This window comes from Haliotis rufescens, unplaced genomic scaffold (genome assembly GCF_023055435.1).
Source record: "Haliotis rufescens isolate VD_foot unplaced genomic scaffold, xgHalRufe1.0.p SCAF_13, whole genome shotgun sequence".
In the NCBI taxonomy this organism is placed as follows: Eukaryota; Metazoa; Mollusca; class Gastropoda; order Lepetellida; family Haliotidae; genus Haliotis; species Haliotis rufescens.
The window spans coordinates 28,550,044-28,571,511 of NW_025963813.1; the positions used below are offsets into that span (position 1 = coordinate 28,550,044).

At 40.4% G+C, this 21,468-nt stretch overlaps 2 protein-coding genes across 2 annotated transcripts; one reads left to right on the forward strand and one right to left on the reverse strand.

Moving 5' to 3' along the window:
• The first annotated feature begins 3,617 nt into the window (after window positions 1-3,617).
• On the forward strand, window positions 3,618-5,539 carry LOC124118308. The gene has a single exon (XM_046480425.2). It carries the CDS (start codon window positions 4,395-4,397, stop codon window positions 5,247-5,249), a length of 855 nt encoding a protein of 284 aa, XP_046336381.1. The 5' UTR covers window positions 3,618-4,394; the 3' UTR covers window positions 5,250-5,539.
• An 8,425-nt stretch (window positions 5,540-13,964) lies between these two features.
• On the reverse strand, window positions 13,965-19,465 carry LOC124118307. The gene is made up of 3 exons (XM_046480424.2): window positions 19,395-19,465; window positions 17,707-18,253; window positions 13,965-15,470 (listed from the first exon to the last, which is right to left on the reverse strand). Exons 1-3 carry the CDS (start codon window positions 19,463-19,465, stop codon window positions 15,375-15,377), a joined length of 714 nt encoding a protein of 237 aa, XP_046336380.2. The 3' UTR covers window positions 13,965-15,374.
• Between the last annotated feature and the right edge of the window lie 2,003 nt (window positions 19,466-21,468).

Genomic DNA, 21,468 nt, shown 5'->3' on the forward strand with positions numbered 1-21,468 from the left:
ACATACCATGACATAACAGAAACATATATCTTAAATTGTATATATTCATATTTGCCGCTATTCACGATAAATTTATTTTACCGACACAGTTTAAAACTACTCTGAACTACTTGTATGTATAGATCATCTTATTTGTAAACAGTAGGCGGACGTATTATATATCTAACAGTTACAAAAGTCTGCTGAAATCTTCTATTTCTTTATTATGTAAAATGCTGTCAACATGAATAAATGCCAATTATTTCATAACACTCCAAATATAGTTGTCATAATGAACATATAGTTTTAAAGTATATTTGTCACATGCAATAATACTGTCCGGTATTATAAGTAATATTTTCAATATCAACCACATATTGTGAGAATCCAGTAAAAAGGAACTGAGTAAAGCAGTGGTAAAATCTATCCATATATACAAAATTGTATATTTTTGGATATACCATATATACAAATTGTATATTTTGTATATATTGGAATTTTCCCTTGTGATACTTTCACTGGCCACTGACAAAGATGAGCAGTATTAGAATAAGAAACGAAATTAAATCCAGTATGACGTGATGATGTGTAAGCATACAGAAAACTAAGAGAGCCCAACTTACTTCAGTTTCTGTACCGTACTTGCGCTTACCTCCTTTTGCATCCTGCGTATCATTCAACCTGTCGGATCGACTTGTCCCGGGTGGTTAATAATCTTAAACATCACGACTGTAAAACAAACTTACAAACTTACTTACTTTACTTACTTTACTTACTTACTTACTTACTTACGCACGCACGCACGCACGCACGCACGCACGCACGCACGCACGCACGCACGCACGCACGCTTTCCGACTGATGCGTATTTCGCACACGGGCCCGGCCAGGCCATATAATGTGTTTCCGAAAGGTGCGAAAGTGGTGTGTGCAACCCAAGTGTGGGCTTTAGGGGTTGCTTATATAAAAAAAAGTTGCTAGATATATAGAGAACTTTAATTTATGGCGTCTTTTAACCATCACGACAATAATACTGAGTGGTCCAAGTCAGGTTCAGGAGAATGGGGTTTTCACAGAACGAGCTGCTCGGAGATGCAGCACGTATTCTCGCGGTATGGCAGATTACAACTGTCTGATCAGATAATCCTGTTTTCCTAAACACACTCATAGATAATAGAAGCATTAAGCAGGGTTGAGGGAGAGGTTTATCCAGAAATGCAAAGTGTCTCACCTTACCTTCTCCAAGTGTTACCCTGTGAGTATGAGCCTTGAAAAAACCCACGACGGATTAGGTAAAAGCAAGGGATTCTCCGACCAGACACATACCATGAAAAAAGGGCTTCACTTTAAAGAGTATACTTCACTCCAACACATTTGGTGAAATTTTCTTGACAAGATACAGTGAAAGTGCTCGACTTTAACAGACCAGTTTTTTTTTAGTTATCGTGCAACATTATTAAGTGTTATATAGGTAGATATAATACTAGTCATGTTGAGAATGTAGAGGAAAAAGGGCTTCACTTTGAACTCATGGTTTTCTTTAAATGCGATAAACTGTGACATTATAAAGTGGTACATAGGTAGATATAACACTAATCTATAACACTAATCCAAAGGTGTAAACACATTTGAACATACATCTGTGTGTTTAAAGTTGATTTTGACCGCCCGGGCCAAGTCGGACCCAACACAAGCCAAACACTTCTAATAGAGACTATGTTGAGAATGTAGAGGGAAAAGGGCTTCACTTAGAGCCCCTTGTTTTCTTTAATTACAGCGATCTGAGACACTATAAAGTGGTTTTTAGATGGATATAATACTTATCTATAGATGTGAATCCATTTGATGATACATCTGTGAGGTTTAAGTTGATTTTGACAGCCCAGGCCAAGTCGGACCGAACACTTCTGCCAGAGATTTTCTTAAGAAAACACAGTAGAAATGCTTCACTTTGAGCCCCTTGTTTTCTTTAAATACGATGTACCGTGACATTATAAAGTGGTATATAGGTAGATATAACACTAATCTATAGATGTAAACACATTTGAAGATACGTATGTGTGTTTAAAGTTGATTTTAACCGCCCGGGCCAAGTCGGACCCAACACTAGTCAAACACTTCTGATAGAGACTATGTTGAGAAAGTAGAGGGAAAAGGGCTTCACTTTGAGCACCTTGTTTTCTTTAAATACGATGTACCGTGACATTATAAAGTGGTATATAGGTAGATATAACACTAATCTATAGATGTAAACACATTTGAAGATACATATGTGTGTTTAAAGTTGATTTTGACAGCCCGGGCCAAGTCGGACCCCACACAAGACAAACACTTCTGATAGAGACTATGTTGAGAATGTAGAGGGAAAAGGGCTTTACTTTGAGCACCTTGTTTTCTTTAAATACGATGTACCGTGACATTATATAGTGGTATATAGGTAGATATAACACTAATCTATAGATTTAAACACATTTTAAGATACATATGTGTGTTTAAAGTTGATTTTGACAGCCCGGGCCAAGTCGGACCCAACACAAGCAAAACACTTCTGATAGAGACTATGTTGAGAATGTAGAGGGAAAAGGGCTTCACTTTGAGCCCCTTGTTTTCTTTAATTACAGCGATCTGAGACACTATAAAGTGGTATATAGGTGGATATAAAATGCTGTAAAAATGCTTCACTTTGAGCACCTTGTTTTCTTTAAATACGATGTACCGTGACATAATAAACTGGTATTTAGGTAGATATAATACTAATCTAAAGATGTGAATCCATTTGATGATACATCTGTGAGGTTTAAGTTGATTATGACAGCCCGGGCCAAGTCGGAGCGAACACTTCTGACATAGATTTTCTTAAGAAAATACAGTAAAAATGCTTCACTTTGAGCCCCTTGTTTTCTTTAAATACGATGTACCGTGACATTATAAAGTGGTATATAGGTAGATATAACACTAATCTCTAGATGTAAACACATTTGAAGATACATCTGTGTGTTTAAAGTTGATTTTGACAGCCCGGGCCAAGTCGGACCCAACACAAGACAAACACTTCTGATAGAGAGAATGTAGAGGGAAAAGGGCTTCACTTTTGAGCACCGTGTTTGCTACTGCAATATGAGACACTAAAGTGTTATATAGGTAGATATGATATTATAATTAGTCTATAGATGTAAAGTATGTGTTGTAATTTTAGAAGCGCTTTGACAGTTATTAACACGTGTCGTGTCAGTCCTATGACATTCGCGAATATCAACTTGCAGAAAACATCCTGTGTTGGTTTAACATGAATTAGTAAAGGTTAATTAGGTATGCCAAACACGTTAATTAATGAAAGAAGAGTAGTCAAAACACTGTCATTTCGAATTCCTGTCCAGGACATCACACCCCTGCACGCTAAGGTCGGTGAGAAACATTCTCATCAAAGTAAAGACACAGTCAAGACACTGACTTTTCGGTATGAACTCTCGGTATGTAGCTATAATTATCAGTTTATTACATTGCTGAAGATACATTTTGATTCAAACTCAATTAAATGAGCAAAACTATCCGTTTGTGGACATTTGAGATCTGCCTAGATATGCACGTTTCGTTTTATTATTCTGCAATCCATTTTAAGTATTACCCGCTGGCCCGACTACGACTTTTCTTGGCCCGACTTCTAGGCAATCCCACAAGACTGTATGACAAGGGGGTGACTTCAGTGTCAAACGATTCTTGTTCAAATGCTTTTTGATCAATGTCACACAATTCAAGGCTTCAGTACAGCTTTCAACAGGTTTTATGGAAGACGTGTGAAAAGATATTTTCAATTTGTACGCATCAGTGACAAAATGATGTCCAATGCAAGTACCTATTTGTCTTGAGCCGTGTCTTTCCTTGTTGTTTGGTTAAACAATCGGCTTTCTTCTGTGTGTGTTATTCACGCTCGCCATGATATAGTCGGATCGTACAATCTATTCTGCTTTGAGCAGATATTTCTTATGAATATGGAGGGGGGGATTTGTCGCTTTTATTTGCACCTGCTTATTGACATGTTCTGTTTATCAGTTGATAGAAAATTGATTCAAGTAAGAAGGTCATATATCATTAGTGCGGCTAGAAAAATATTGAACAATCTCGAGTGGGATTGACAATTTACGATAAGGTATTTGGGTAATTCATTTTTCAAACAAGTTAACTTTTTCAGAAAGATTTATTTATTATTAACAATCTGAATATTAAATTAATGTTAAACATAATGACACAGTTAACTTACGTAAAGACCAGGTAAATGGTTGTAAATGGATGCATAACAGAGGCACGTGATTGTGAAATAATACATGCTTCTTGTGTTTAAGGTATGGATGTGGATTCGTTCACTGCCCAGTACCTCCCAACAGTTACCCAGAGTTCATTTCTGTCCTCACTGCCCGGATGTCCTCCCCGCTCAACGTCCTCCCTGTCAACTATCCTGGACCCCCCTATAACCGACTGACGCGCTGTTACCCTGCGGTGCATGGGAACTTCACTGACGTCAACACACTTGTCACAGCCCTAGAGACCAGCAGATACTTCGGGACAGACAAGTTTATCTTCTACAACTACAGCATACCAGAAGATGTCAACAAAGTCCTGCTGCACTATGAGAGAGAAGGCATTGTGGAGATGAGGAACTGGAAGCTTCCCTTTCCTCCAGACCAGATCCACTACTGGGGTCAGATGGCGAGTATCCATGACTGTGTCTTCTCTCAGTTTGGGGTGGCCAAATACGTTCTCCTGGCAGACATTGATGAGGTCGTTGTTCCAAAATCCGAAACCACGGTATATGCATTAGCTGATAAACTTTTGTCTATGCCAACTCTAAAACCATCAAAATCGTACGGAGCCCTCATGTTTCAGAATGCATTTTTCTTTCTGAATGGACATGACACAAGATCAGAATTTCATTCAAAATATGATGCTTTGAAATACAGAATGGGTGTATTTTTACACACAAATAGGTCATCTGTGAATCCCCCATTCTACCGTTCTAAACTGTTAGTGATTCCTGAAAGTGTTGACTTGCTACAGACACATGCTGCAGAAACGTTGCAACCAGGATGGTTAACTCTTGTGGTAGAACCAAAAGATGGTTTAATGCATCATTACAGAAAGGACTACGACCCTCAAGCCATAGGGCCATATACAGAGGATACCTCCTTACTTCAATATAGCTCTTCTATTATCCCAAGAGTGAAAGACAGATTGCATTTTTTTAAAACTCTACTGAACATCGGAAAGAGTGTGTAATGGGGTTGGTTTTAAAGCCGCTTGAAGACTTTTCCAATGACACCATGATATGGGCAGACAGCCAAGCGTGAGCAGGCAATAGACGTCTACAACTCGGGTTTGTCTCACAAGGGTGGGTGTGGGACTGACCGACCATGGATCATAATCGAGGGCGGATAGAGAAAATATGACATTCTGTAAAACGTGAAATTAATGCGTCTCCAAAAGAATGCGACCGCTGGCCCCTAGCCAAAAATGCGGCTCAATATGAATGCGACACCCCCTCCTCTCAAGCATCTGTGGATTTATATCCAAACAAAATGTCCTCTGTCAGGTTTACAGGAGGATCCTCACCTTAATCCAATCACACACTAAATAGCACCGCTTATTAGCGCTGAGTAGAGTACTGAAACAATACGTGCGCGCTGGCTCGTGTCGGCCTTTGATGCAGTCGCAAAGAGCAAAGACACCGTGTTAGGTGGCGTCTGTCTGGACTTGCAGGTGTGATCAGTGATGATATGAGTGAGTAGAACGCTTGTCTTGACCCCAGCAGTGACAATTCACACGATGTAATTAGTTTGAATGACATTGTTTTTATACTTGTAACAAGTGCTGGTAAAAAAACAGTGATGTGGAATACGTAGTTGTTTGTTTTCGGCGTATGTCGTTGGTATTTCTGTTATCCAAAATGTCTTATTGTTGATATAATTGCGATGTTTAATAATGCGAGGAAAGACAACTCGCATTTTTCGCATTTAATTCACGCTCGCGTTAATATCAAGATTTACAGTATACAAATGTATGACTAGTGACAATTTGGATTGATATTTCATTAACAGATCGAAATGTTTCTTTTCGGTACAGAACCAAATTTCTTTTTCAATTTGGAATGTTTAGCACGTTCGATTTTAGTATATCCGTGGATAAGAAACTCCTGAATTGGTACAGGTCTTGGACGTTTACCACACTGGTGAAACCATCCAGCATGATAATGAGGTCAAAGCTGGGATTTAGATTGCCCCCTCTACATGCAGCCCAGACAGCGAATGGGACTTATCCCAGGAAGTGCTGCCTAGTCAAACCCACCTAGAACTTTTCGGAGAATGTGAAGACTCCCCAACAATGCAGCCATCTGCATTACCCAGATTGTCAGAAGGGCTGTATTCCTGGTAGCAAACCCGGGTACTCTCCCGATGTCAGTCAACAGATTGGGAGGTACCAAACCTAAGGTACAATATGGGGAGTCGGACAACTTGGTACTTGGGATGCAAGCTTGACATTTCGAAAGCGAGATCTGCATATTTGCAATGTTTTTTCTCAATCTTGTCAATCACATTACTGTCAAAAGGGACAGAAAATACAATGATATGATTGATTTCATTGCATTATTAAAAAAAGGACAAGATCAGGTTTGTTGGCCTGTATATTATTATTATTATTATTATTATTATTATTATTATTATTATTAAAAATGGTGTTTTATGAATATTTACCCTTTCAGGGTCTTAGCCAATTCATGAGTGTGAATTATGATCAGATGTTTGAAATAAGTACAGATATGACTCGTTTGCATCAAAGTATATAACATTTCAAATAAAAGCAAAGGTTATTCCAACATCTATTTGAAACATTAGAAATAAAGCCTTTCCTTTCACCCATAAATGCCGTTAAACTACTTGCATCTAGGCATTAATTGGCATTCAAGCCTTTCGAAATCGTTTGGCATAGATAAACAAAGATGCCTATCACCCTGTGGGTAGATGTTGAATAGCTCAAAACTCTTTTGCTATGACGTCGTTTCTAGTGTGACGTCATTCCGATCTCACGTCACAATAATATTCAAATGACGTCACCAATGCCGTCCGGATGAAGGCAACAATACACTGTTGTCTAGTGACGTGATATGACCCCAGGACACATATGATTTTATGAACCCCGATATGTTTGCCACCGTAGGTAATAAACAAATATATTCTGTGAATATGTTTGAAGTAATAGGGAAACACATAGAAGGATGCGGTTACCCCTATCCCAAACCTCCACCTCACCCAGCACACTGCTTCTAACCTATAAGGGCAGTGGGGTAGCCTAGTGGTTAAAGCATTCGCTCTTCACGCCGATAATCTGGGTTCGAATCCCCACATGGGAAAAATGTGTGAAGCCCATTTCTGGTGTCCCCTGCCATGGTATTGCTTGATTATTGCCAAATGCGGCGTAAAACCATACTCACTCTTTCACTCTATTGTATAAGATGCCTTTTCTCTGAAACTACCTATCAAATCAAAATATTAATATTTAAACTAGAATACTATGATTGTGTATTGAAGCATATTAGTTGTGTTGTAATGTTACAAGTTGTGTACATTCTAAACCATACGTTGTATAACCATAAGGAGACCATCCTGCAATGTTGAATATTGTGATATTGTAACTGTTTGCTGTGGCTGTTGACATATTTACGATTCTAGTTCGTTTCCATGAAATACACATTTTTAAATCGAACTCTTAAAACTCTACTTGAACGTAATTCATGTTACAGTAGACTACGGTTAAAACGAACACGCCTAAACGAACTGGCGGATATAACGAACTTACTTTTTGGTCCCGACTATGTGCTGTAGTTATGCTGTACATATGCTTATGACGAACTACGGTTATAACGAACTAAAATTAGTAGTCCATTTGAGTTCGTTATAACAATAGTTTATTGTATATGTGTTTTCTTTACATCACAAAAAGCTATCATTTCAAGTTTATCAAATGTTTACATTTACATTACATATGCATTAATGTTGTCCGATCACCAACAGTACAAGGGCGGTCGGGTAGCCTAGTGGTTAAAGCGTTCGCTCGTCACTCCGAAGACCCGGGTTCGATTCCCGACATGGGTACAATATGTGAAGCCGATTTCTGGTGTCCCCCGCCCTGAGATTGCTGTAATATTGCTAAAAGAGGTGTAAAACCATACTCACTCACTCACCAACAGTACAACCATATCAATGTGGAATTTAAAACATTGCCTGGTAATGCGGTGGCTGATAGTATGTGTGACGATTCAACTTTTATCTGTTACTGGATTGTAATCGTTTCCATTTTGTCTTAATGTGGGGTGAGCTGCATTTAAATATGACCAACATGTTTAGTTCAAATACTAACATAACTGCTACGCATAAAAGGTTTCATTCGTACATACCTGTTTAAAGTTCTCAATTCGAACATTAACGAGTGTTGTATAAACGCAGTTAACGGTGATCATTGTGAACAATTGATTTGCCTCTGCATGTGTTTGTGGCGAGCGGGATACGCTCACCTTTTCGCGGACACCTGGTACCATCACTATTTGATAGTGATTTAATAAACACATGCTCATGATATAGTCGGAATCGTACAATGGACTTATGATAATGCTTATGGAAAGGGTTCTGTCCTTTTATTTTCATAAGAATTATGGCCTTTTGTTTATAAAATATAAATAATGAATGGTAATACGCAGAAATTTCTATTGGATATGGAAAGGGTTTTGTCGCTTTATTTATTATTATCATCATTATCATTGTGGAATGTGTTTTGAAGCTTTTATGGATTGGGTTAAACACGAATGTACCCAAACTAAAATAGTGCAGCTGCTCAACTGTTCTAGCCTCTGCATTTTTAAAAGAAACGCTGTCTTGTCACATTGTTCTTGGCCTGAATTTTAAGCATGTATTTACATAAAGTTATCTTTTAATGCTGTGCTTCAGAGACATAAAATCTAACATTAAATATTAAAACATACCGCAGATTGTTATCTGTTGACAGTACAGATGGCGTCACAGGTACGCGTGAAGCCCGAGGGCAGATATGTACATGTTTACCCCGAGGACATGCACTGTAGTGATTGATGGATGTAGACAAAACAGGTTTATGTTTAAACAGATCAATCTAAGTTACTGCAACGCAAGGTCGAAAGGGTAAAATTTGCCACGACAGGATATTTCTAAAATCCCAGTTTGATATTAAGTATCATTAAATCACCATGAATTTTGGATGTCTGAAAATAATTTATAAGTTCAGATATTTGATTACTGATGTCATTAAACACTTGGTATTGTATTCAAGAATTCGATTTTAAGATAATGAAAATCTCATCAAACTGTTTCAAATAATAGTGTACCAACACGAGTAATTTTGTCAACATTTCACTTTAAAATATTAAAGTCTTTAAGCAGATGGACATTTTTGGGTGATGAAATACTGTATTAATCTAAACATGTAAAATCGATATTTCACACAAGTAGTAATAACACTTTTGGCCGGAGTTACTTTCAGTCTGACCTAATGATGTTAAAGATCACTAAAAAAAATACATGATGAATATATTATTGTCTTTTTGTAAAATAACATGTTCCTCTTATCTTGTGACCTGACAAAGTTTAGAAGTTCAAAGTTCACAATTAAAGACATCATGCTCCAGTGTACACTCAGAGGTACGCATGCATTAAGAGGGATACAGGCTATACAGATATTCATATTAAGAAGATATCAATATTCATGACTACAAAAATCTGGGTGGCTTTAGGTTGGGTGTACATGATCATAATACATGTAACAAAAGCCTATTCATAAGATGGAATATATTGTTGTCAACTTTCTGACTGCATAACGCGTGACAGCCTCCATCGTCTAGTGGCTTTCCCGGAGAGTGGAAGCTCTAGCCTATCCCTGGCCACGTCATACCAAAAGAGGTTAAAATAGTGGGGTATCCATCATAACTGCGGCATGTGGGTTAGCACTATAAACCGAAATTGCCTGAGCTCGTACACGCACACACGCACACACGCACACACGCCGGAGAGAGTTATATAAGTGCAAAAATCTTGGACGCGACGTTAAAGTCCATATCAGGAGACGCTAAAAGATATAATAAGTAAAATTGCGAATAATCCGCGGATAAGTTGTAAAATATTGGCGAATGATTTGAGAATAAGTCGCGAATAATACACGAATGATTTGCAAATAATTCGCTGATTTCTGCCAAAGTTCTGTATTGCTTAACGGCACTAATTTGGAGTTTGATGGGACTATTACGCCGTCAACGGGTGGCTGGCAATGGCAATAGTATACATGCATACAATGTATACTCTGATGTTACACTGTGAATGAATTGGAGGTACATGTAAGGTTGGATAAATACATGTTATACCAGTTTGTAAGATATTCCTGCTACAATAAAATATTAAATATTCTTATTGACATAACTGTTTCATTTATAATCAACCTGGATCGATTTTTTACATCACAGTTGATGTATGCTTGTTTGTTTGTTGTTTAACGCCGCAATATTCCAGCTATATGACGGCGGTCTGTGAATAATCGAGTCTGGACCAGAAAATCCGTTGATTGACATCATGAGCATCGATCCTCGCAATTGGGATTAAGACATGCATCAACCAAGTCAGCGAGCCTGACCACCCGATCCCGTTAGTCGCCTCTTACGACAAGCATAGTCGCCTTTAACGGCAAGCATGGGTTGCTGAAGACCTATTCTACCCTGGATCTTTGTTGATGTATGTACATGTACATCTACTTCGTTAAAAAACACATACAATGTACTTGTATGGAGGGACGTCCTGATTAGAATGGCCACACTGTTAATGTTGATAACAATAGGAAGTGCATAACATGTATTACCTGTATTCTTACAAAACTAATCATTATATTCGCATTAGCATTAGACACATATACTTCGATTCCCATGCTATTTAAATTAAAACCAACTATAACATATGGATTTTTCTATGTGTAACATATGCTAAGTGTCATTGTGGTATAACAGTAGAACTTGTACAATCACGTTTTACACGTATTGTACTGGTTAATACAAACAGGGAGTGAGTGAGTGAGTTTGATTTTACGCCGCTTTTAGCAATATTCCAGCAATTTCACGGCGGGGGACACCAGAAATGGGCTTCACACATTGTACCCATGTCGGTAATCGAACCCGGGTCTTCGGCGTGACGAGCGAACGCTTTAACCACTAGGCTACCCGATCGCCCTATTACAATCAGACAGACGGTCAGTAAGACAGCTAATTTATAGTAATCATCTTGTTTTAGTTAGTTATTAACGTGTAATGTACATCAGTTGTCGTCAGTGCATCCAAACTACGGTTATAACGAACTCAAAGGGACCACTAACTTTAGTTTGTTTTAACCGTAGTTCGTTATAAGCATATACAGAGCATAACTATAGCAAATAGTCGGGACAAAATAAATCAGTTCGTTATATCCGTCAGTTCGTTATAAGCGTGTTCGTTATAAACGTAACTATCTGTAGTTTCCTACGCCTTGACATACCCTTTTCACTGTATGTTTGGTCACGTGTGCCAAAAACAATATTTGTTATAACTGATGACTAAGCTACCTGTATCATGTATGCAAATACATCTTTCAAGATTTTCAAGATTTTGCTCTGTGCGGTGTGATACCAGGGTCAGGTTATTAAACTCAGTCGTTCATATCACGTGACATATTTCACATATCGTCTATTAAGCTGTAAACAAGGGTCGGATAAATAATCATTGTGATTTTCTCCAGATTTTAATCAGCGTATTCAAGTGATGCTTTCGTGAATGTGTGGGGTGGTAGTTGAGGCATTATTCTGTCACTTTAAATTGAGTGAGTAAGAATTGTATTACGCCGCTTTTAGCAATATTCCAGCAATATCACGGAGGGGGACACCAGAAATGGGCTTCACACATTGTACCCATATCGGGAATCGAACCCTTTAGCGAACGCTTTAATCACTAGGCTACCCAACCGCCCCTTGTCACGCTAAAATTCGGTTTGATGTCCCATATGAGTACAATGTGAACCTGGGGTGCGTTGCAAAGCGCCAATCGCTTGCAAGCAATGTACAGCGATTCGCCTTACAACAGTGCGCTAACTTTACGCCGCTTGCAAACGAAACAATCGCTGGCTGAAGTCGCTTCGTTGTCTAACCAAAATGGCGGCTGACTTTGACAGCGGAAGAAGAAATTCTTGACTGGATCAACGAGAAAATGAGCGAAGGCAGCTGACACCCCATCATCCTCGGACGGATCCACATCTTCAAAGTAGTCATAAATTTGATCAGCTCGTCATCGAGCCTCTTCTATTACGTTCTCCATTACGTCAGGTCAACCAAGCGGTGGTTGCGCCGTCATTTTGGAAGAGTGCGCAAGCGCTTCGAACTGTTGCAGACTCCAGGGTGACCGAGGAAGTTGCTTTCTCTAAGCGATTGGTGGCTTGCAACGCGCCCCTGTACTCTGGTGCATCTACATGTATACGTATCCTGTCGATATATTGCTGGACTATTTAATAGCTGGTGTATATCCATATTATGTTTAGAATGATCATTACAGTGTGTTGCAAATGTGGCACCGTGGCAACACAATGTACATGTATCATGTGTACAACTCTCAAGCGAAAGTAACTGTATCCTGAGTACAGTTAAATATGTGTGTAATATTGTTAGTTATGATAATAAATAATCAGGTTTTATTGTTCTGACGTTTAGTATTACGTATTTGGTATACACAATATACTCGCATGTGTAGTTATAACAATCTCGTGAAAAATCTAAACTTTCGCAATCGCCCCATTTTTATTCCGAGTTGGCATAAGCCATTGAACTTGTTTTGTGATTCAGATACCATCACCTCCCTTATAATTATGTGAACGTTTGACTTCCATCCATGTTCCTTGTGCTGAAGAAGTTGTATATTATCATATGTGACCGAGACACAGACACGGGTGATAACAAACTGCAACAACAAGTATACTAGGGTTTTGAGTTTTCTAATGTAGAAATTTTCATTGAAATTATATACCATGTACATCGGCAATATTTTAGTGCGGGGATGCTCGAAAATTAGTGACGTGATATTCCGCCGATTGATGGCAAATTGAATGAATATTGGGACACGAATGCAACGTTTAAATGCATTGCCACTTTTCATTTGAAATTGGGAACAGTTCAGAAAAAACAACAGTCAGCCTTCTTATGATAATTTCCATATTCTCATTATTAGGTTGTATAATGTCTAATCCGTAAGTGAGATCCTTAAGAGTAGATATTGTATGTAGTTTTTAATTCTGTTAACGATTTTTTAATTTGTTCATGAATACACCTACATGATGTTAGTAATGGCAATTCATTGTCACTGTCTCTCCCTATATGCGGATTGACTAATACCTACAGTAAACTCTCAATTTACTCTTGAATACGCAATGTCACTCGCCTAAGAGAAAGTCTCGGTCCTAATTTACAGGTGAGTCTAAAATACCTGCTCTCGTTCAGTTACAATCTGCCACACCATGCGTGAATAAACAGTTATGCAGGTGTTGCCGTGGGGGCAAACACCTCGCCTGGTTCTTTCTATTACATGTATGTTTGGAGGCGCTATCAAAGGTTCAAGCAGCAGACACAGACAGTGTCGTCCGTTTCGCGTGAACTACCATCCGGCTTCCCCACCTTGTCAGTAAAAGGTATATAATCGGTACACAAATAACTTTGCTGCGGTGTCAGTCTGGAAGGAGTTTGAATTACGCCGTCACTCTGTCTGCGACCGCTACTATACAATCCTCCCTGTCACAACTGTCGTTTCAAAATTTAAAGATTTAGTTAACAGACTGACTCAAGTCGTATACAGTCCCCTTTGTGCAAACACAACAAGCAATGAGATAGAATGCAAAATATTTATTACATGATAACAAACACATACATATAATGGTTTTGGCACGAACTTGGGAGCTGACTGATTCTTATCACAGACGAGGGCTGACCGAGAGCTAGGGAAGGGAACGACCGAGAGCTAGGCGAGGGTCCTGGGGCCGCTGCAGCGGCTCGGACGGTGGTCTGCGGACCGGGGCTGCGACCTGAGCTCTGGTGTAGACTTGGGGGAGAAAAGGACACTCTAGATGAGTGGAAATAGCCCAAAGCAAGTGATTGGAAGGGTACCCCCTTACAAGAGTGAGTGCCCCCAAGTTGTTCTAGGTGTGGTAAGGAAGGTGCATTGTGTGCAACAATATAGAGAGGGATCACAAGATACATCAACATCGTACAAAGGGAATAGACCAACACAACCAGTTCGACGCAGCTGATCAGAGATGTCCCCGTACCTAGGTATTTATGGACAAGTAATTAAAGACAACTGAGCATTCTTAATAACGTCCTCTGGGGTCCGAATATAACGTGTAAAACAGTCTGACTGCCACCTGCCCAGTGTTTTGATGAGGTGATCTTCCATACGAACAGTTGCAGCGGAGGTCGCTGCCCCTATGCGAAAAGAGTGTCCAGAGTATTTAGCTGCGTCAAGGTGTGCATGTTTCATGGTCATAATAAGACATTGCAGGAACATGGTACGGGAGATGGCTTTTCCAACACAGTCAACAAACAGAGGATCACTGTCCCTGGCACCATGTGATAAGTCTTCCTTGTTTTAAGCGGTTCAAATTGGCAAAAGGGCAAATGGTAGAGTGGTTGGCAAACAAGGGAATGACCACGCCCTGTCTAAAAATGTCTGTCTTTGAAGCTTTTAGCACGAGAGTACACTTTCCTGTATTATGGTCTATGGTGACATCAGATAGGCTTAAATTGGTACTAGCATCGAAGTCACGAGAACATGTGAACTCGGCACATCGTAGAAAACCAAAGAAGGCAGTGGTGCACATGACCTCCATTACCAGATCATTGAGAGGTCCGAGCACCCTTTTTTGTTGTGTACACACAATTTTCTTCAAAACATTGTAGGTTATGGGTAAGCGTTTAGGCACACCCTGTTGTTGTAGCTTCTTGTAACCATGAAGTAGGGTTCGTAGCTGATTTAGACCACCAGTAGACACTGAATCGAACACTGTATGTACACCTCTGCCTTCAGATAGGTAAACCGAACACCCGCAAGATAAGATTTGACAGTGACATACTGTAGTTTTGCCTCACCGAAACAAAAGGCCACATATTGTTGCAGAAGTGCAGAATTAACTGGTGGCAGACCTTGTGCTGCCCATGTAAGGCTTGAGCATAGAGAGTACAGGATATATCTCAGGAGAAAGGCAATGTATGACTGAAAGCCAGAAGCATAGGTGGTCTTGGTTCGGGCCCCCACTGCAGCATCCCATAGGGTGTCTAGGTGTCTTGCCAGACCCATATCAGCTGTGAGTGTTGTGGACATGGTGTTGCTTGTGGTGCCGCATGTGGAGCAAGTTTCCGAAATCTGGCAATCTGTAACCGAGACAGAGAATCAGCAATTTGGTTTGACACGCCTGGTACATGTTTGGCACATATCACAAAATTGTCAGAGGCTGCTATTGAGGTAACCATACGCATCAGAGGCATAATGTTTTTGCATTTCGATCTACCCTTGTTGAATGTGTTTACTGTTGATTCATTGTCACAACAGCACAAGATTCTTTTCCCTGACCACAGTTTGCCCCATAATACGGCTGCTACTACAATGGGATACAGTTCAAGTAGCGCCATGGATCGACTGTTGTATTGGCAATGGGCTTGCATAGATAGTGGCCAAGGTGACGAAAACCAAGCACCCTGAAAATAACCTCCAAAACCTAAAGTAGATGCGTCGGTATACAGTTCCATGTCAGAAGCCTGTGTCCTGGAAGAGTCGTGAAAGAAAGAAACACCATTCCACTTCTGGAGAAACACATGCCACATGTGCAGATCAGAACGACATTCAGCAGAAATGTTCACTCTGTGGTGCAGTTTTTTAACGGATTTAGGTAGATCAATGAGGTAAGACACAAAGGATCTTCCTGGCACAACCGCTTTGCAGGCATAACACAGATGTCCTATCAGAGACAGTCGTTGTTGTTTGGTACACTTTCTCTTGTGACTGAACTCTTGCACTAACTCCGATATTCTAGCCAACTTGTCCAGGGGTAGTCGGGCAGTCATGGTATTCGAATCTAAAATGATACCTAAATATTCCATCTCACAGGCTGGTCCAACGGTTTTATGTGGGAACAAAGGAACTTGCAACTTGTTGAAAGTGGCTGTTAATGTGTTCATAGTAATAGAAGCTTGGTAGTTGGGTTCATCAATGGTGAGGAAGTCATCCAGCAAGTGTAAAACGAAATGGACCTTGTAATTGTTTGTGAGGATCCAAACAATGGCTTGTGATATGCAATCAAAGATACGAGGGCTAGATCGGCATCCAAACGCTAGGCGCTTGAAGAAGAAATACTGATTGTCCCATCTAAATCCGAACAGTGACCAATAATCTGGGTGAATGGGAATTTGCTTGAAGGCGTCTTTTATATCCACCTTACACATACTCGCGCCAGTTCCCGTAATGCATCATCGATTGTCACGTAGGTTAAAGAACACATGTCCTTGTCTATCGTATCATTAATGCTAATAATGTCATCGTTGTCATGTGGGGCTGAAAGGTCCAGGATCAGTCGTTTTTTATGGCTGTATTTTCCTTCTGCGATGCCCAGGGGGCTGACCCGAAATACATGGTAAGGGGGGACTGAAAAGGGTCCAATAATGTAGCCCCGATCTAATTCTTGACGGACAAGGTGTGTTACGGTATCGGGTGCTTTCCGGGCGCTCAGATTGTTTTTGCACTCCCAGGTAAAATTGGGCACTGTTGCAACGAGAGGGTGAAAACCGTGAGTCAGTCCATCACACAAGTATGTTACAAAGTTCTGATCAGGGTGACGCCTTAGTTCCTCTTGTATGGTGTTGGTATTTAGTGGTGTCAATTCCTCAGCAAATTGTCACTTGTTGATTCCATGTCCCTTATTGGAATTAGTGTTGGATTTTTTGCAAACCAATTTGTTGTGATTCTTCCCGAAACAAGTGGAGCACACATGCAGAAAGTTGCAGCGAATACGCATGCAGCCACTGTCATTAAAATTGTTGCAAACCTCCTGTCCCTGGTACTATATTTTTTGTCGACCATGTGAATCGGTGGAGCTGTTTGCAGTGCTTGTGGAGGTAACATTCTTTTTACCCAAGCTATGTCGTGGGCTGACTTGTTCGCAGGTGTTCGTCAACACGGATGGACATGTCGCGGAGTCATGGCTGATGCTACTGCACAGGTCACATGACCTACAGCGAAGGCCAGAAGTACAAGTGGTATAAATTCTGGTGTCCGGAACGCCCCAGGTGATGTGCGTACCCCTCTCAGCCAGAGCTGCCACACGAGATGCGAATCTCTTGTGGTATTCATAATGTACATATCCTCCATATAAAGTGTGGAGTTCCGCTACTGTACGTTCATGTTGTTCCAACTGTTCTCTCCTATTTGGCCAAGCTTCACAGAAAATATCCTTGAATACTTTGAAGGCTCTGCTGAATTCGGCAAAGTTCAAATTCCTGGTGGTACGTGGGTCAAGTTTTAACACGTTTTTGCCTGAACCTGTCTCTTCAGCAAGTCTATATTCACCGGATTCTTGGCATGGTAACAACAGAGAAGCCAAATTTATATATTTACCTTGGTGAATTTTTCGCCTTGTACTTTCGTCAACAAAGCTGACATGGGGCACGGAATCTGACAGAACACATTGCGTTGCGTCTGTGATATAGGCCAGGCAATGTTTTCTCCACTGGGAGCTCCAGGGGATAGACGTTGGGTGAGGGATGTCATCATATCCCTCATTTCTCGCATGACTCCCATCAATTCCACATTCGCTGACGATAACTGGTTGCTTGCTGTTGTCACTGTTGCCGGAATGCTAGTTGAGCTGTCAGAATTCCCGCTGTTTACATGACTGTACTGGGGAGTAACGTCACAGGAAGGAACAGCATGTACAGACGACAACGAGGAAACGGGGGAGGAATGTTGAACAGCGCTGGCCCCTCCACTGACCGTGTGGTTCTCGTTAAAATTTTCCTTGTACAGTTGTAGAATCGTCTTTCTTCCCCATGATGCAGGCACTGTGATAACCAAGGAGCGCAGCCTCTGTCTCAGGTGAACTGTTGTCTCGTAAGGGACGGCTCTGCCTGTCGCACTCGCTCTGACCTGTGACCCAACATGGCGACTGGGGGGGGGGGGGGGGGGGGGGGGGGGGGATTTGAAACCTTACGAGGGATAGTTGTAGCGTAACATAAACACGTACATGAGAATAAATTTTATAATACACTGGACATGAATGTAGTTAATAGAAAACAAAATACGTTGAATTTGCACAAACCACAATATTAAATTATCATTTATTTGATAAAAACAATAACTCAAAGTAAGATAACTGGACGATCAACTGGATGTTACATTCCTTATATCACCTGTCGGTCGTGTATGCACCAGACATAAGATTTAAAAACTATACTAAAATCAATTTTAGACCGCATAGACAATAAAACCAAATAAAATATGTCTTGGCATCATCTGTTATTAGATGATGGTCATTAGGAAGGAGAAACATTAAAGTGTTTTATGATACATGAGATTTGAGAACACTGACATGAGCAATATGATTAAGCAACATAAACATGCATAAAAGGGTAAAGAGAAAACGATGGAAACACATTGAAATAGATATAAATAAAGCATGTACTAAACATCTTGCCTGTGCATTCACACACAGAAGCAATATATACACTTAAAAATAAAGAAACGTAAAGCCAGATTTGTGTGAGGTAGAAAAATACAATAATACGAGGAACCGTACAAGGTATTGAGCCAAAATGTTGTGGAGAGAACACTTGCTGATTGTAGTCATCTCAGTTATCGGTACACAGGAAAAGTCCAAGGTGAAGATCAGCTACCTTCAATAACGCGTACGTCCCCCGTTGGAATCGATAGCGGTCTGACATCTCCTGCCCATGAAAGAGACGAGTATGCGAATCCTGGGGAATGGTAGCCCACTCGGTCTGCAACGCAAAAGCCAACTGCTGCAACGTCTGGGGTTGTGGTTTACGTCGGCGTAGTCGTCTATCTAATTCATCCCACAGGCGCTCTATCGGGTTCAAATCCGGAGATTGTGTAGACATGCTCTCTTGTGATACGTGTTGTTTGCGGTCGAGCTGGAATACATACCGTTGGCTCTAATTGGGAGGACGTGCGGGAGGTGAATTTCGTTGATGTATCTTTGAGCCGTAAGATTGCCCTGGATATGCACCAAACCTGTCCTGCCATGATCAGAGATATCCGCCCACATCATAACGCTACCCACACCAAACCTGTTCACTTCTTGTACGCAGTTTCCGGCGTAACGTTCTCCCCGGCGTCTGTAGACCCGTTGCTCTTCCATCCCTACGGAGGAGAAATCTTGATTCGTCGCTGAACCAGACATCCCATAGCCTTGTGATGGTGCTGGGCGCTACATTGAATACCCTGGCTACAGCTGATCGGGATTCCCCTGCCCCTGCAACGGCCTATGACGTTGTTTTTTGCACTTCTGTTAATCTTGGCATGCTGTTGAACTGTCACTGTTCGATTGACGCAGGTGCCAGGCAATCAAAAACCCTTCACTTTAATACCGTTCACAGTGCTGCTGCACGTGCAGCACGTGCAGCTCAATGGCCCTTTTGTTAATACACTGGGTGCGTTTTTCCGAATCGTACATGTTTCCCGACTAATGGTTTGCATGTCATTGTTGTGATCATTTTGATCCGGGAAATCTGTCACTGACACTATATAACACTTTAAAGCTCTTGGTCCGCTAATTTTGCTTTTATGGAGGAAGAAATATCCGTATTGGGTCTCTTTTTGTAAACAGTATAATTCTTGTGTGTATGCCCTTTCCTCTAAAAATGTAACACTAAAGTATTTTGAATTGTAGTAAATATAGTTATGAATAAAACTTGGTAACTCAACGTTACCTGGGGTGTGTCCGATAGATATGATTTTCAATTTATTGACACCTTTGATTAATTGGGATGACGTACATGTGGTCACTTTCTCTAATTTATCTGGGGCGGTCGGGTAGCCTAGTGGGTAAAGCGTTCGCTCGTCACGCCGAAAAACCCGGGTTCGATTCCCGACATGGGTACAATGCGTGAAGCCCATTTCTGGTGTCCCCCGTCGTGATATTGCTGGATTATTGCTAAAAACTGCGAAAACCATACTCACTCACTAATTTTTCTGCAAATTTTCAATAATTATCTAATACCACTGTTACCAAAATCTGTCTGTTTGTTTTGTATCGGGCATGAAGAGTTGATTCGTCCAGTCATACATTTTATTGGCACCACACATTCCAGAATTTCAGAACGCAGAACTGATACCATCCAAACATGTAATTAGAACACAGAGAATTGTTACACATCATTCCCTGTATATTCCTGCTTGACAAGAAGCCTACATGCACAGTCTCAGATGACTAACGTCACATCTTCCATTAAGTCAGCTCTATTTTTCAATCATTGTTGAATTTCCGAAATCATTTTGAACGGAAGAAATTAAACAGAAATTCGTTTTATACTCATATTAACAAACCTACATGTATTTTACCAAATTCCAAAACTTACACACCCGTTCTTTATTTCGTTCCAATGGAAATGGACCATTCAACTCACTCGCTAAGGTCGAAGGTCGGATACGACTTTAAAGGGAATACATTTACAGTGTACATGTATATAAATAACTTTAACTGCATAATATATATTCATGATAATCAGTTATTATCGTTCCTAATTCGAATGAGCACATTCTGAGTCTAAATCTGCAAGACGACTGACACAATCCTCCTTTGTGCAATGCATTATCATTTGTTCTTGTTCAATATTTTGTACACTACATTTGAAGTCATTGAAAAGTTTCAAGGAGTACTGTAATGTTGTGTTATTGTGAATGAAAAAAAAAATTGAAAACTAAAAAACAGTCACCATATGGGTAAACATGTATAACTTGTCTTCCATCACCACGCTTGTGACCCGGGGGTCAGAAAACTAACTGGTCCCATAAAAGGGCCAATAGTTTCTCAGATACTCCGCGCGCAGTAGCTGCGCGGAGTGTTTGCGTAGCTACGCAGAGATTTTTCAAACATTCTGCGTAGTCCCCGCGTAGCTACGCAAAAGTTCTACAAACATTCTGCGTAGTCCCCGTGGACATTTTGCGAAATAAAGTAACATACTTTTGCGCTGTAGTGTACTTGTTGTTACAAGGCCTGATGCTCGGTATTAAGGGGATAAAACAAGAACTGGTCGACTCGGTGCCAGTATACTGTGTCTAAGTGGGGTATAAATGTTTAGAGTGAATATAGAGTGAGTTCAAATGTCAAGTCACATCAGCAGTATGTTAGCCATATTGCAT

Bases quoted from the DNA above. Each gene is read 5' to 3' on its own strand.
- LOC124118308 (XM_046480425.2), top strand. From the start codon at position 4,395: ATGTCCTCCCCGCTCAACGTCCTCCCTGTCAACTATCCTGGACCCCCC.
- LOC124118307 (XM_046480424.2), bottom strand. From the start codon at position 19,465: ATGGAAGAGCAACGGGTCTACAGACGCCGGGGAGAACGTTACGCCGGA. The intron at 18,254-19,394 runs GTTTGGTGTGGG...CCCCCCCCCCAG, and splicing joins TGCGTACAAGAAGTGAACAG to TCGCCATGTTGGGTCACAGG. The intron at 15,471-17,706 runs GTAAATATATAA...TCTCGGTTACAG, and splicing joins AAGGCGAAAAATTCACCAAG to ATTGCCAGATTTCGGAAACT.